This window comes from Caretta caretta, chromosome 5 (genome assembly GCF_965140235.1).
Source record: "Caretta caretta isolate rCarCar2 chromosome 5, rCarCar1.hap1, whole genome shotgun sequence".
Classification (NCBI taxonomy): Eukaryota; Metazoa; Chordata; order Testudines; family Cheloniidae; genus Caretta; species Caretta caretta.
The window spans coordinates 66570167-66583043 of NC_134210.1; the positions used below are offsets into that span (position 1 = coordinate 66570167).

At 41.1% G+C, this 12877-nt stretch overlaps 1 protein-coding gene and 1 pseudogene across 2 annotated transcripts in view; both read right to left on the reverse strand.

The window, feature by feature from the left end:
- Positions 1 to 1675: 1675 nt before the first annotated feature.
- LOC125636661 (small ribosomal subunit protein uS19 pseudogene) lies at positions 1676 to 2190 on the reverse strand (annotated as a pseudogene).
- A 7733-nt stretch (positions 2191 to 9923) lies between these two features.
- Positions 9924 to 12877, reverse strand: part of LOC125637190 (uncharacterized) — a 62787-nt gene continuing 59833 nt past the window's right edge. For both annotated transcript variants that reach the window (XM_048851383.2, XM_048851382.2), the window contains exons 10-11: positions 10870 to 11005; positions 9924 to 10156 (exon numbers count right to left, since the gene is read on the reverse strand). In XM_048851383.2, coding sequence (XP_048707340.1) covers positions 10057 to 10156; positions 10870 to 11005 — 236 coding nt within the window. In that variant the 3' untranslated portion in view covers positions 9924 to 10056. The remainder of the gene's footprint in view (positions 10157 to 10869; positions 11006 to 12877) is intronic.

Genomic DNA, 12877 nt, shown 5'->3' on the forward strand with positions numbered 1-12877 from the left:
TCAACAATTTCCAACCCACCACCATCTCAGCCTGGACCAGTCCACACAAGAGATCCACTTCCTGGACACTACAGTGCTAATAAGTGATGGTCACATAAACACCACCCAATACCAGAAACCTACTGACCGCTATACCTACCTACATGCCTCTAGCTTTCATCCAGACCACACCACACGATCCATTGTCTACAGCCAAGCTCCACAATACAACTGCATTTGCTCCTACCCCTCAGACAGAGACAAACACCAACAAGATATCTCTCAAGCGTTCTTACAACTACACTACCCACCTGCTGAAGTGAAGAAACAGATTGACAGAGCCAGAAGAGTACCCAGAAGTTACCTTCTACAGGACAGGCCCAACAAAGAAAATAACAGAACGCCACTAGCTATCACCTTCAGCCCCCAACTAAAACCTCTCCAACGCATCATCAAAGATCTACAACCTATCCTGAAGGATGACCCATCACTTTCACAGATCTTGGGAGACAGGCCAGTCCCTTGCTTACAGATAGCCCCCCAGCCTGAAACAAATACTCACCAGTAACCACACACCACACAACAGAACCGCTAACCCAGGAACCTATCCTTGCAACAAAGCCCATTGGCAACTGTGTCCACATATCTATTCAGGGGACACCATCATAGGGGCTAATCACATCAGCCACACTATCAGAGGCTCGTTCACCTGCGCATCTACCAATGTGATATATGCCATCATGTACCAGCAATGCCCCCCTGCCATGTACATTGGTCAAACTGGACAGTCTCTACGTAAAAGAATAAATGGACACAAATCAGACGTCAAAAATTATAACATTCAAAAACCAGTTGGAGAACACTTCAATCTCTTTGGTCACTCGATTACAGACCTAAAAGTTGCAATTCAACAAAAAAACTTCAAAACCAGACTCCAGTGAGAGACTGCTGAATTGGAATTAATTTGCAAACTGGATACAATTAACTTAGGCTTAAATAAAGACTGGGAGTGGATGGGTCATTACATAAAGTAAAACTATTTCTCCTTGTTTATTCCCCCCCTATTTTTCCTCACAGATTCTTGTCAACTGCTGGAAATGGCCCACCTTGATTATCACTACAAAAGGTTCCTTCCTCCACCACTGTCCTGCTGGTAATAGCTCACCTTACCTGATCACTCTTGTTACAGTCTGTATGGTAAGACCCATTGTTTCATGTTCTCTGTGTATATAAAATCTCCCCACTATATTTTCCACTGAATGCATCCGATGAAGTGAGCTGTAGCTCACAAAAGCTTATGCTCAAATAAATTGGTTAGTCTCTAAGGTGCCACAAGTGCTCCTTTTCTTTTTACGGATACAGACTAACACGGCTGCTACTCTGAAACCTGTCATCTTGGTTTTGATGGGGGAAAGGGAGGGTGATTTCTCTCCTGGTCAAATCCTGAATGCTTTTATCACCTGTTCCAGTGTTTCAGACAATATTCCTTGCAATGGTGTCTAACTAGCTTTTTTTCCATTTCCCACAATGAGATAATAAATAAAAGCTTTACTTTCATTTTCTTATCTTTATCCCTCTTGGTCATCTCTGTGTAGGCTCAGTTCTTGTTTCTACGCTTGTGCAACTTTGTCTGAAAATCCAGCATTCCTAGTGGTCCGAGTCTCTCCATGCTGCCTGTTTTATCTGCCTTAGGATGTTTGTTGTTTTTTTTCGGGCAGGAGCATTTTCTTTATTTACATATAGAAAACATTTTCCCGAAGCATCATTTATTTCAGAGGAATGAACCTCGATATGTGGGTGGCACCGATACCAGGTCTGCTGTGTTTCACTGGCTTGTAAGTGATGGAAAACTCACCCAGGTAGTGGCCAATCATCTCGGGCTTGATTTCCACCTGGTTGAAGGTTTTGCCGTTGTATACGCCAACCATGCTGCCCACCATCTCGGGGAGGATGATCATGTCGCACAGGTGAGTTTTGACTACCTCTGACTTCTCCATGGGAGGAGCCTCCTTCTTGGCCTTGCAAAGGTGCTTCAGGAAGAAATGCTGCTTACGACGCAGGCTGCGGTTCAGATGCCTGCGCTGGCGAACACTGTACAGCTGTATCAGCTGCTTGTAGGACATATCGAGGAGCTGATCCAGATCAACACCTCTATAGGTGAATTTCCTAAAGGTCCGTTTCTTCTTCTGTTCACCTTCCGCCATCTTGGCTGCGTCTCTTTGGCTGTTTGTTTTCCTGTTAATCACACTCTTCCTTGATGTGTCTCTCACTAGACTGACTACAGGTGCTGGTACTCCATGTTTCTAAACTTATTTACAGTGATGCTGTAACTACAGCTAGCATTCAAGCTGTGTGTGCAAACACATTGATTTCCTGTTAATTCCTTCAAACTCTTCCCTCCTGCAACTTGTGTTCCTCCTTCCCTGTTCCAAGCATGTTGCTATTAGGGTAACAGTTTGCCCCATTGTCTTTTGAGTGTATGCTTGGTGTTGTTACTCGGGCAGCTATTGTGCCACCTTCATACATAGATCCCATTGATTTTTGAGATTGCAGGTATCTAATAAGTATTCCACTTTGCCCAATATGCAATAACTTCGCCTCACTTTCCAGGTCACATACAGTATTCATAAAATTGCATAGCAGTATTCGTAATATTATTGCATATCAGCTCCATGTCTGTCAGTTTCCCTTTCAGAGGAAAGAGTGCTGTGCTGTCCTTTAGATGACATGTAAAATTGAGGCATTTGTCACTCATGGTCAAGTGACAGTGAAAGATTCTGTTGTGAAGGTCTGACTTTGGCCAATTCCAACTTTTGTGAGTACTTTTTGGTCATATAAAATTCCTCCTGCAGATTCTATTGAGGACACATTCTTCTCTTCCTCTCCTAAAAACTGTGGTGTAATATAGTATAGCTATGTTGTTTTACACCAGCTGAGGATCTGGACTAGTGTAGTTGGCAAAATATCGATCCCAAACGGAGTCAATTTATTTGTCTGTGTTACATGTTGTGTTTTCTACGATTCTTTTCTCTGCCAAGGAATCAGAATGCAGCATTCACCTTTCTTTCTCTTACCAGCTGAGGCCTCCAGAGATTAGAGAGTTCTTGAATGGTGACTGTTTAGCTAATATCTCAGGAGGCATTTTTACTTGTGGAATTTTGAATGATTATCCTGGGAAATTATTCCTGCTCTCTGATGGCTTATTTCCATATCTTTCCTGAAGTGAAAACATTTATGGCCTACCTGTTAAAATTAAAGAATTGTTTGATGAGATATGACCAGCAATAAAATAACTAGGCAGTATTATGTCTCAGTAAAATTATCATCTTATTATTACTTATAATGCCTGTGATTGTGACTGCTAGATGCTTCTTTACAAATTCAAAAGCCTCTCTAATAATAAATAATAATAATAATAATAATAATAATATGTACTTGTAGGGTGACAAGTTTCATCATATTGCTTCAACCTCTAAGTGGTTTATTAATTATGAGGGAGACCTAAATGGAAACAGTAATTAACTAAAGGCCTCAGAATGTCACTATTTAACACGTTGCACATGATATGCCTTTCTCTTTTCATGTACAAAATTCTGAGCACCAAGATGCTCTAGAAAAGAAAAAAGAAGGTGAAGACCCTCATTGATACTATAACACCTAAGTATCAGCAGTGAGCCCTTATTCTGAAGTGTCTAGCCAGCCCATTTTAGCATTACTTGCCCCAAGAGGATCTTCCTGAATAAGAGATGTTAATTCCTGTATACAGCAGATAATCCACCTGTAAACCTTTGGTTGCCTCCACTTTCTTAAAATTAGCATGGTATCTTGCGAGCATAACAGATATGCATAAGTGTTGGTATATAAGAGAAGTCTGGGTATTAGGCAACCTGATTTCCATCCAAGAATGTAGTGTCATGGATTTGGCTAAGGCGTATTCCATTATTCCTGCAGGTTAGCACTAGATTAACTCTGCTAAATCAGGCTGCACGAGCTGATGGGGAAGGAGGGGGGGACAGAACCAAACAAATAACCGTCCTTGACCAGCCCTCTATTGCCGGCAATTATGTACTTGGCAAAAATGTTTTTGTGGCACAACTGTATTTCCTGCTAATTGCTCAGCCCAGCGTGGGAAACATAGAGGTGACCTTCTGTGGCTTCCCCTTGTGTACATTTTCTGCTGAATAGGGCAGAAAAAGAGTTCCAGTTGGAGTGTAGCAAACCTGCTTAATAAATCATGCTTCAAGAACATGACCTGCAATATCATACTCAGCTATATTGAAACGAGAATGCTTCCATTAGCAATCTTTTTCCTGGCAGAGGTAAGAAAACCTTGAATAGGGATGGATCCTAGCAATAACTATACATTCTTGAAGGCAAACAAATGAAAACATGTGAGTTACTGATAATGTAGTAATTGCACAGCAATCCCAGTCCATGCTGCCCTGAAAACACCATCAAACTTAACTCGCATCTTTCCCCAAAGTTTCATTTTTTGAAACTTAATTGCAACAAAAAACTAACATGCTATTTTGTTTCTCTTCCTCCTCCCTTAAAAATTAAAATTAAAATCTAAAGTGGAACTGAATCAAAACTTGGGACTCCAAGCAGCTCCACCCTTGGGAAAGCCTGGATTGGGAATTGATATTCCTGGCTGACTGCTATTTCTATCCAGCTCTAGTTCCATACCCTGGCAACAGTCTAATTGCTGACGAGTGGTACACCAGCAGTGAGACCAAACCTGTCTTCTTCTAACACAAAATGGAGTGTCATGATTGCTTTCAAATTTAGACCTATATTACACTGGCTTGGTACTCGGATTATTAGATATTTCTGTAACCCTTCTGCAGCAACCAGGGCCAGGTTCAATATCTAGGGGTTCCTTTCCAACAATACAGCATAGAATCAGCTTGAGTTCCCACCCAGTAACCTGGGAAAATTACACAGCACTTCTGGGCACCTCTGAGAGGCAATACTTCCCCACTCACAAACAGAGTCTGAGTGTGGAAAAGAAACTTTTAATGAAAGGAGGGCAGTCACCCAACATTAATTAGGGAAAATGTCACAGTCATAAAACTGTGATCAGGACACCCACCCTAGAGTGTATGTGGGGCAGTGCCTTCTGCCTCATGTTCTTGAATTCTATAACCAACGGTTCCATTACTGTGCCCCCTCACCATACACCACCCATGGTAGTTGCCCTTGGACAGTGAGGACACAACTCTGAGTTCACCTCCCACCAGGGGAAGAAGGTACCTTGCTTGCTGTGCCATTTGAGCATATGCTCTGGCTGGCCACCCCGACAGTTTCTCACTGCCTGGCCAGCCACTGTTTCTCAGCTGACTGCTTTCCACTCTCCTGATGGCCACCTGTCACTCACCTCCTGCTGCTATCTGCCTCTCTGCTGTGACTTCTGTAGATCAGTCTCAGTGATTTTTAGCTCTCAGCAGACTGGGCAGAAACACTGCCCCACCACAAGTGATTTTAGCTCTTATTGAGTACTTAGGATAACAAAAGGCTCCTAATGAAGCCTGTTTATCTCTATTTTTGAATGGGGGGGAGAAACAGGCTCAACCAGAGTGGGGCCCCTTAGGGAGAGTCTACATCTCCTGGCTGGGACACCTGTCCCCACCCCTCTTACTTTCACAGGAGTCTGACATTAGAGCCCCTGGTTTAAAGAGGTCCTTTCAGCTGAGGGCGAGCCCCTCATTTGAGACAGGTGAAGCACAGGTCTGCTCCCCTTTTTTTGTACAATAAAGACAACAATGTTTCACTACCCCCTACATCAGGGGTCTCAAACACATGGCTCAGGGGGGCTATTTCCTGCAGCCCGCCCCCGGCCTACCTCCAGGCCAGGGGTGGGCAAACTACAGCACGCGGGATTGCCCCCCAGTGGCACAGCGAGCCCCACGCCGCTCCCTGAAGCAGCCGGCACAACGGCCTGGGGTTGGGGATTGGGGGGCAGAAGACTCCCTGCAGTGCCATGGCTTCCAGGCACCGCCTCCCGCATCTCCCATTGGCTGGGAACAGGGAACCGCAGCCAATGGGAGCTTCAGGGGAGGTACCTAGAGGAGCAGCAAGGCAGCGCACGGAGCCCTGTGCCCTTGCTCCCCTGGGCTGCAGGGACATGATTCCGGTTGCTTCGCAGTGCAGGGGCCGGGGGTCAGGGCAGGCACGCAGCCTGCCCTGGCCCCGGTGTGTGCCACTGCCACCCTGGATCCTGCATCCCTCCTGCACCCCAACTCCCTGCCCTGAGCCCCCTGCTGCACCCCAGCCCCCTGCCACACGCTGCACTCTGACCCCCTGTAGCACCCCGAACCCCTCCTGCACCCCCTGAGGGGCAGAGTTGGGGTGGGGACATCGGTGAAGGGGTTGGAATGGGGGCAGGGAAGAGGTGGGGCCGGGGGCAGCGAAGGGCGGGGTGTCAGTAATGCAGCCCTTGGGCCAATGCACTCGTCCTCATGTGGCCTCGTGGTCATTTGAGTTTGAGACCCCCTGCCCTACAATCAGTACTAAAGTGATTTGTAACCCAACACCAGTCAAAGTTGATCAATTTGAGCAACACAGCTCTCTCTATCTGCTGGATATTGTGGTAGCATAGGTGGGTTCATATAAATACAGTTTGCTCCTGAAATCTCTCCTCCACCTGGCTAGGTGACAGGGGAGAACTCCTTCAGACCCTGCTTACATTTTAAAACTTCCTAGCTCAATGCTGTTACTTGGACTGATATGTTTATGAAGCTTTTAATTCCAAATGTATGGTTGACAACCACTAACAAGTTTATTCATACACGTTTTACTTATTTATCACCAGATTAGAGAATTGGTTAATGAGTAGTAGATCATGAAACAGAAAAGCAAGATATGGGGGGGGGGAGAAGGGGGGTAGCTAATTTATTCATGTCAACTTCTATTAGTGCCTATATAATGCTTCAGTCACTTTGCTCACTGCAAACCACACAGTAATAAAATAGTACATATTAAAAGACTATATAATGTAATCAAATGCCTACCTGCTAAATTAATAAAATAATAATGCATCCCACAGCTAATCACGCCTTCCAGCCTCCTACCCACAATGGCTTCAATGCAAGTTGCAAGTGCTGCTCAAGAGCAGGCGTGAGCATAATGTTTCCTATATTGAACAAGTGTCTGCCCTCATCTGAACCACTATGTCTAATGATGAAACGCCCCTGTGTTAGGGAAGATGTAGTGAATGCTGAAAAGGTCCAGAGGAAGGCAATGACGAGGGCTTAGGTATACAGGAAAGTTAATGTGGTGTTATGAGCTGGCTTAAACTTGATGGATTGAGTTAAAAACTTGTGGCAATTGATGGATGTCTGGTGTGAATGTTTGCTTCGCATCATTGTAAAGCTGAGTTAATCAGAAGCCCCCACCTTAGACAAAAGGAGTATGTGAACCCATGCACATGGTTTGGATTGTGTGGGTAGAGGGTTGGGTTTTTTGTTTTTTTTTTGTCTGAGTATTGTTTTAGAAAAGTGTGTGGAGGTGAGAGAGAGAGAAGACAGAACACAGATACAAAGAGCAACCGAGACAGCCTAATGAAAGCCACACAGGAGGCTGTATGCTGGGTGAAGCCACAAGGGAGAATTTTGAGTCTGATCCTAGGCAAAGAAGCTACCCCTTGTTCTTGATTCCTCCTGTGTTCAGAGAAGCAGGATTTTGTACATTCTTTGTAAATTAACAAGAGTGCATCAAAGAAAATACCAGTCTCCATCAATTTCTCCTCTCAGCTGGAACATCCCCAGGGCCCTGAACTTTGACTAGTCACTTGGGTCAAAAAGGGGTAACAGTATGATGAGATATAACAACAACTAGGATATTTAGCAGGGAAAGGACAAGAATCAGAGGAGACTAAACTGAAGTATTCAGGATTCTGAAGACTAAAAAGTGACTAGGCCCTCCCTATGTTATTTTGTCTTCCTAATTCAAGAAGTGTGGTCTTTTGATTAAATAAATGGCCACTAAAGCTAGAAAATCTAAACAGAAATACTTCATCCAACAACATGCAATCTGCGAACTTCACTGCCATAAGAGGTCATAGAGTTAACTACTTTAGCTGGATTTCTAAATAGTTGGGCTAACTTTATGTTCATGACTAACATTTTATGCTGCAGTTCTATGTATGCTAAACTAAGGGAATCCTATCTCGTGATTCAAGGTGTAAGCTGATTGCTACAAGAGTGAGAGGTTTTTTGCTGTGTGAAACAGTGGACAATTGACAGGATACAATTTTTTTCCCCCTTCCTCTGAAGCAACACAAGCAGGATTCTGCACTTGATGACTGAAAGGTCTGATAAATCCCATGCTTCTAATTATGTGTTAATTTGTTTTAGAGAGTGAGCTGCAGTAATGTCAAACTAATGCAGAAAACACATAACAAACACTTGCAATAGTATAAATGGATTTTTTCCAATCTCCCCCCACTTTTCAAATATAATTAAAATGATGAGGCATATTAAAACAAAACAAAACAAAGCAAAACAAAAATCAACCTCTACAGCCAGGAAGAAACAGTCCCCTTCAGGTATCTGGGAAAAAACTCTTGAGAGACAAATGTAATAAACACAACTTGACAAACACCATCAATACATTTTAGTGACAAAAGAAACTCATAATTAAGTTGACTCAAATGTACGAACACTGAATTATATAGTGCTATTTATAATTACAGTTGTCCAATTAGAATTAGATTACACATGTATTGAAAAGTCAGATTGAGAAACTTATGTGTGTTGAGGGAACATTATTCAGAGAAATTCCTTTTGGACATCTGCAAGGAGTCTGGGAAAAAGTCCCAGGAGAAACCACTCAAACAAAATATTATATATCAGATAAGAGTGCTGTGAATACTTTAAAAAATGAAAATAAAATCAGCCACATTGATGACAGCTAAGTATGACCCTGAACTACTGACTATGACTTCTGCTGGCATGGGGTCACCAGTAGGCATAGAGAGCTCCTTCGTATGCCAGCCTTCTCGACCCAAACACCATTGTCCCCCAGCAGTTTTAGGCAGGGGAAGACATGTGCATTGCCCTAAGGCAATTTCTGGCTGGCAAATTGCCACTCAGGCAATGCTTCCATTAGCCACTTGACATAAATTAGAACAACTCCCAGGCTGCTGTGATCTATGCAGGCATTAGTGTTGGGTGAGAACCAGCTCTGGCTCAGAGAAACATGACAAGTCATCTTTTGGATCCTCTTTGTGCCCTATAGAACCTGGCTACAGCTGAGAGCTGGCTTGTTACCTTTAAAAGCAGTGATATATTTTTCACAGATGACTTGTATTTAGGATCATTTGGAGAAAAATGAAATGGTAATACTTTTCCCTTCAATTTATCGATTTTGCTTCCATTTGGAAGCATCAGAATCACAAAATATAAAGAGCCAGATCCTGAAGCTATACTTATTTACACCAGTTAAGAATCTAGTCTTGATTCTACAGCATGGAAGTGTAAATCTCAACAGTAAATGCTGACTTATGCCGCGAGACGATTTTTTGAGTTCTGATATATTTGCAGTAGAATGTATGTGAAAATAAATCTCAAACATAGTAACATAACACTAGTATGCTTCAGGTGCTAGTACAAATAATGAACTATAATCATACTTTTGTAAAAATTATTTTATTTTTCTTCTGCATAGTAAAGTTTGCAATGTTCAGTTGCAAACTTTTTAAAAAACAACCATAATGTTTTGTTCAGAGTTACGAACATTTCAGAGTTACAAATAACCTCCATTTCCAAAGTGTTTGTATATGAGATTCTACTGTATTATGATGCAGCAAGAAGTGTAGTTTATCAATTCAGGCAAAATCCCTGTTCGCTGGTATAAATCCAAAGTGACTCTGCTTAAGTTAGGGGACCATGGACCACAAATAGAAAGACTATCCACAATGTAGGTAACATAAATCAGCTTTATTTACTAATGTTTACAAAAGATGTGTGGTACATACCACTGCTAAAGTTCATCTGGTGCTAAAATATCTTGTCTGTTGGGAGATATTGTCTTGAAATGTATTATAAAGAAAAGTATGAAGAAAAACTATATATTTTTTCACATCTTTGTCTCTTCCAGTGGTCGGTTCATGAAGTCTTGAATGGCCTGGTGTAGAGTTACCCATTTATTAACTGAGGTTTTCAAAGCAGTAATCCATCTGAAAGAGAGGAAAGACCAACAACAGCCACTGAATGGGTGTCATATGTGCACTTGGAAGATAAAATTCTCTTGAAATTGTTTTTTATAAATCTGTTGTACTGTTTGTCACTAAAAATGCTAATAAGTGGACTAGAGACAGTGGGAAGGGAAGAACTGGCTATAAGAGCAACATATCTGGGCACAAGTTTCCAAATTATTTAATAGCTTCTCATTATAAGTCAAATCCTACAACTTTTAGTCTTAGGGGCATCAGTGGGAGTTTTTTCTGCACTAAGACTACAGAATGTAGCTTTTAGAAAATGACTTCATAAGCAATTTTTTTAATTATGATGATCAGTGTTGGAAGTAATTCATCTGTGAGAACTAGAAGTACCTACTTTTCACTTAGTCTGACCTATCATGAAAGGCACTCAGGTGCTTCCATTTAGTATGACTACTCACACATCCTTATGAGAGCTACCATCACAAGGTTCCCTCTTGAACTGCCGCAATTCAGCCTTGCTATAACTCCAGTGATGACAATAACAGAACTCATGACTCACATGTGCCAGCATATTTTGCTGCAGTGCGACTAAAACTAATGTTACGGAGAGATGAAAGCAAGCAGGTGAAAACAAAAGGGAAAGATTTTAGCAAACATTCTTGAACCACAGTGTTCTTACTTGCTCTAAGAGTTTGGCAAAGAGAAGTGAAACAAAGATCTCCATTTACCGTTTGTTTTCATTTACATTCTCTGCACATAAGTAGAAGGTTTGAAACTCTTCAGATGGGGGTTTCATTTCAATTACAGATCTCCTGGAGCCAAGTGTCTGTTCACTTACAGTGTAACCTTGCAGGTAAATCCCACCTAGAGAAAGGGAAACAGCACAAATAGAGAGTGGTATGAACCACTTGTTGGTGTAAACTGCATATGTGCCAAGTTCTTTCCTTCTACTTAGCAACGGAAAGGTTTTTACATTCTCTTTTCAGAGATCGAGGCAGTGATGCTTCCAAAAATAATGTAACAGAGAATTAAAATACATATACATAAAAATATTTAGTGAAAAAACATTAAATGTCCATTTTTACTTTGAAAAGTGACTGGAGAAATGGCAGTTCCTCAGTTACAATGATTTCCAGATCAAATGTATTCAGTTTACAAGTAAAACAAATATTTGTTTTTCTTACCTGCCAGCCCTGCAATTCTACCTGAGATATAAAAGTCAAACTGAGTTCTTTTAATTTTGCACATCATCACCATCAATGAAGGTTCTACAAATCTTTGGATGAAAAACATTATACAACTGCTAAATATTTTTATTATTACAGTCCAAATTTTGCCCTCTGTTACACCTGTGCTCTCCATGGTGTTGCAAAGATGAAACTGATCTGTCCCTTACTGGAACTTAGTAAATAAATTTGTTGCTACATGAAAAGTATTGAAATCCAGCTCAGTCCCTTTTGGCTGCATTGACTCTACAGGGATAATGGAAACAGAAAGCATTAGAAAGGTACTTATGTCACTTATGGCAGCAGATATGAATATGAATACACAGATAGCAGTTCCTTTGAGTAAGAAAATGCCATTTTTACATAGCACTTTTCAAAACGAAACAGGACACTAGGGCTCTGACTTGAAGTGTCAATAGCAGAGATATAAAGGCTTAAAATGATTATGGGTCCAAATGCTCACAATAGCCTTAACCCATGTTCTACATTCATACACAGAAAATCATGCAGCCAGCTTTTTGAACTCACAGTTTTGGGGGCAAACCTCAAAATGTGGGTGTGTAATTTTGGTCATGAGAATTTCGAAGTTGCTTTTGCAAATGTGGCTCATTTTTTCAAGTATTTTAGACACATCATTTTACCTGCTTTCAAATAATTATTACCTGGTGATGGATCCTGCTTCCACTGAAATCAATGAAAGTGTTACCAGCAGCTTTGATGGGAATAAAATCAGCTGTAAATAAGGAGTGGACTCCATATAGTTTCTTTCAGTGTGTTTACTACTGAGCTGTTACTGTGTGCAATTCCAACACAGTGCCAGTAATTTATATAATTCCTTTTCATTTGTAGTTGTTCATGTTGGCTGGCACACAGGTTGGCAGTACCGATGTAAGGATTTCTTAGAAAGAATTTAGCTTGTTATTAAATATGAATGGACAAAAATATATAATTTTGATAGCTTTTGATTTTTATTGTCCCTTTAAATTCAGAAAGAGAGGCAAATTTCAAAATTCCAAGCTCCTGCTGGTGGTAGTAGTTCCCTTTCTTTGAAGTGTTGCCAAAAGCAACCAAGGCAGTTAACTCTGAAGAGTGGGCGTTACATACATAACAGCTACGTACTTTTCATGACCTATTCATCTATGCCTCAGTGTCAGTGACTACACTTCCCTAAGAAATAATAACTGTTCAGTTTATGGTTACATGGTGGATAATGGGCTTGAAAGTAATTCTGGGTGACATTTTTCAAACTTTTTAAAATGAAAAATGCAGACTTGAGTTGACTGAAACATTTTGCAAATTCATGTTGAATTCACCAAATTGTTTCTCCAACTGAAATACCAAACCCAAACATTCCTTCCCAAAACCTTTCCTTTTCATTTTTTAAAACTACCAATTTCAATTTGTTGATTTAAAAGGACTTTTCCTTTCAAATTTTACTTTAATTTTATTTTAAAAGATTTTTAAAAATCCTCAAAAATGAAATGTTTTGTTCAACCCAAAAGGAAATTTT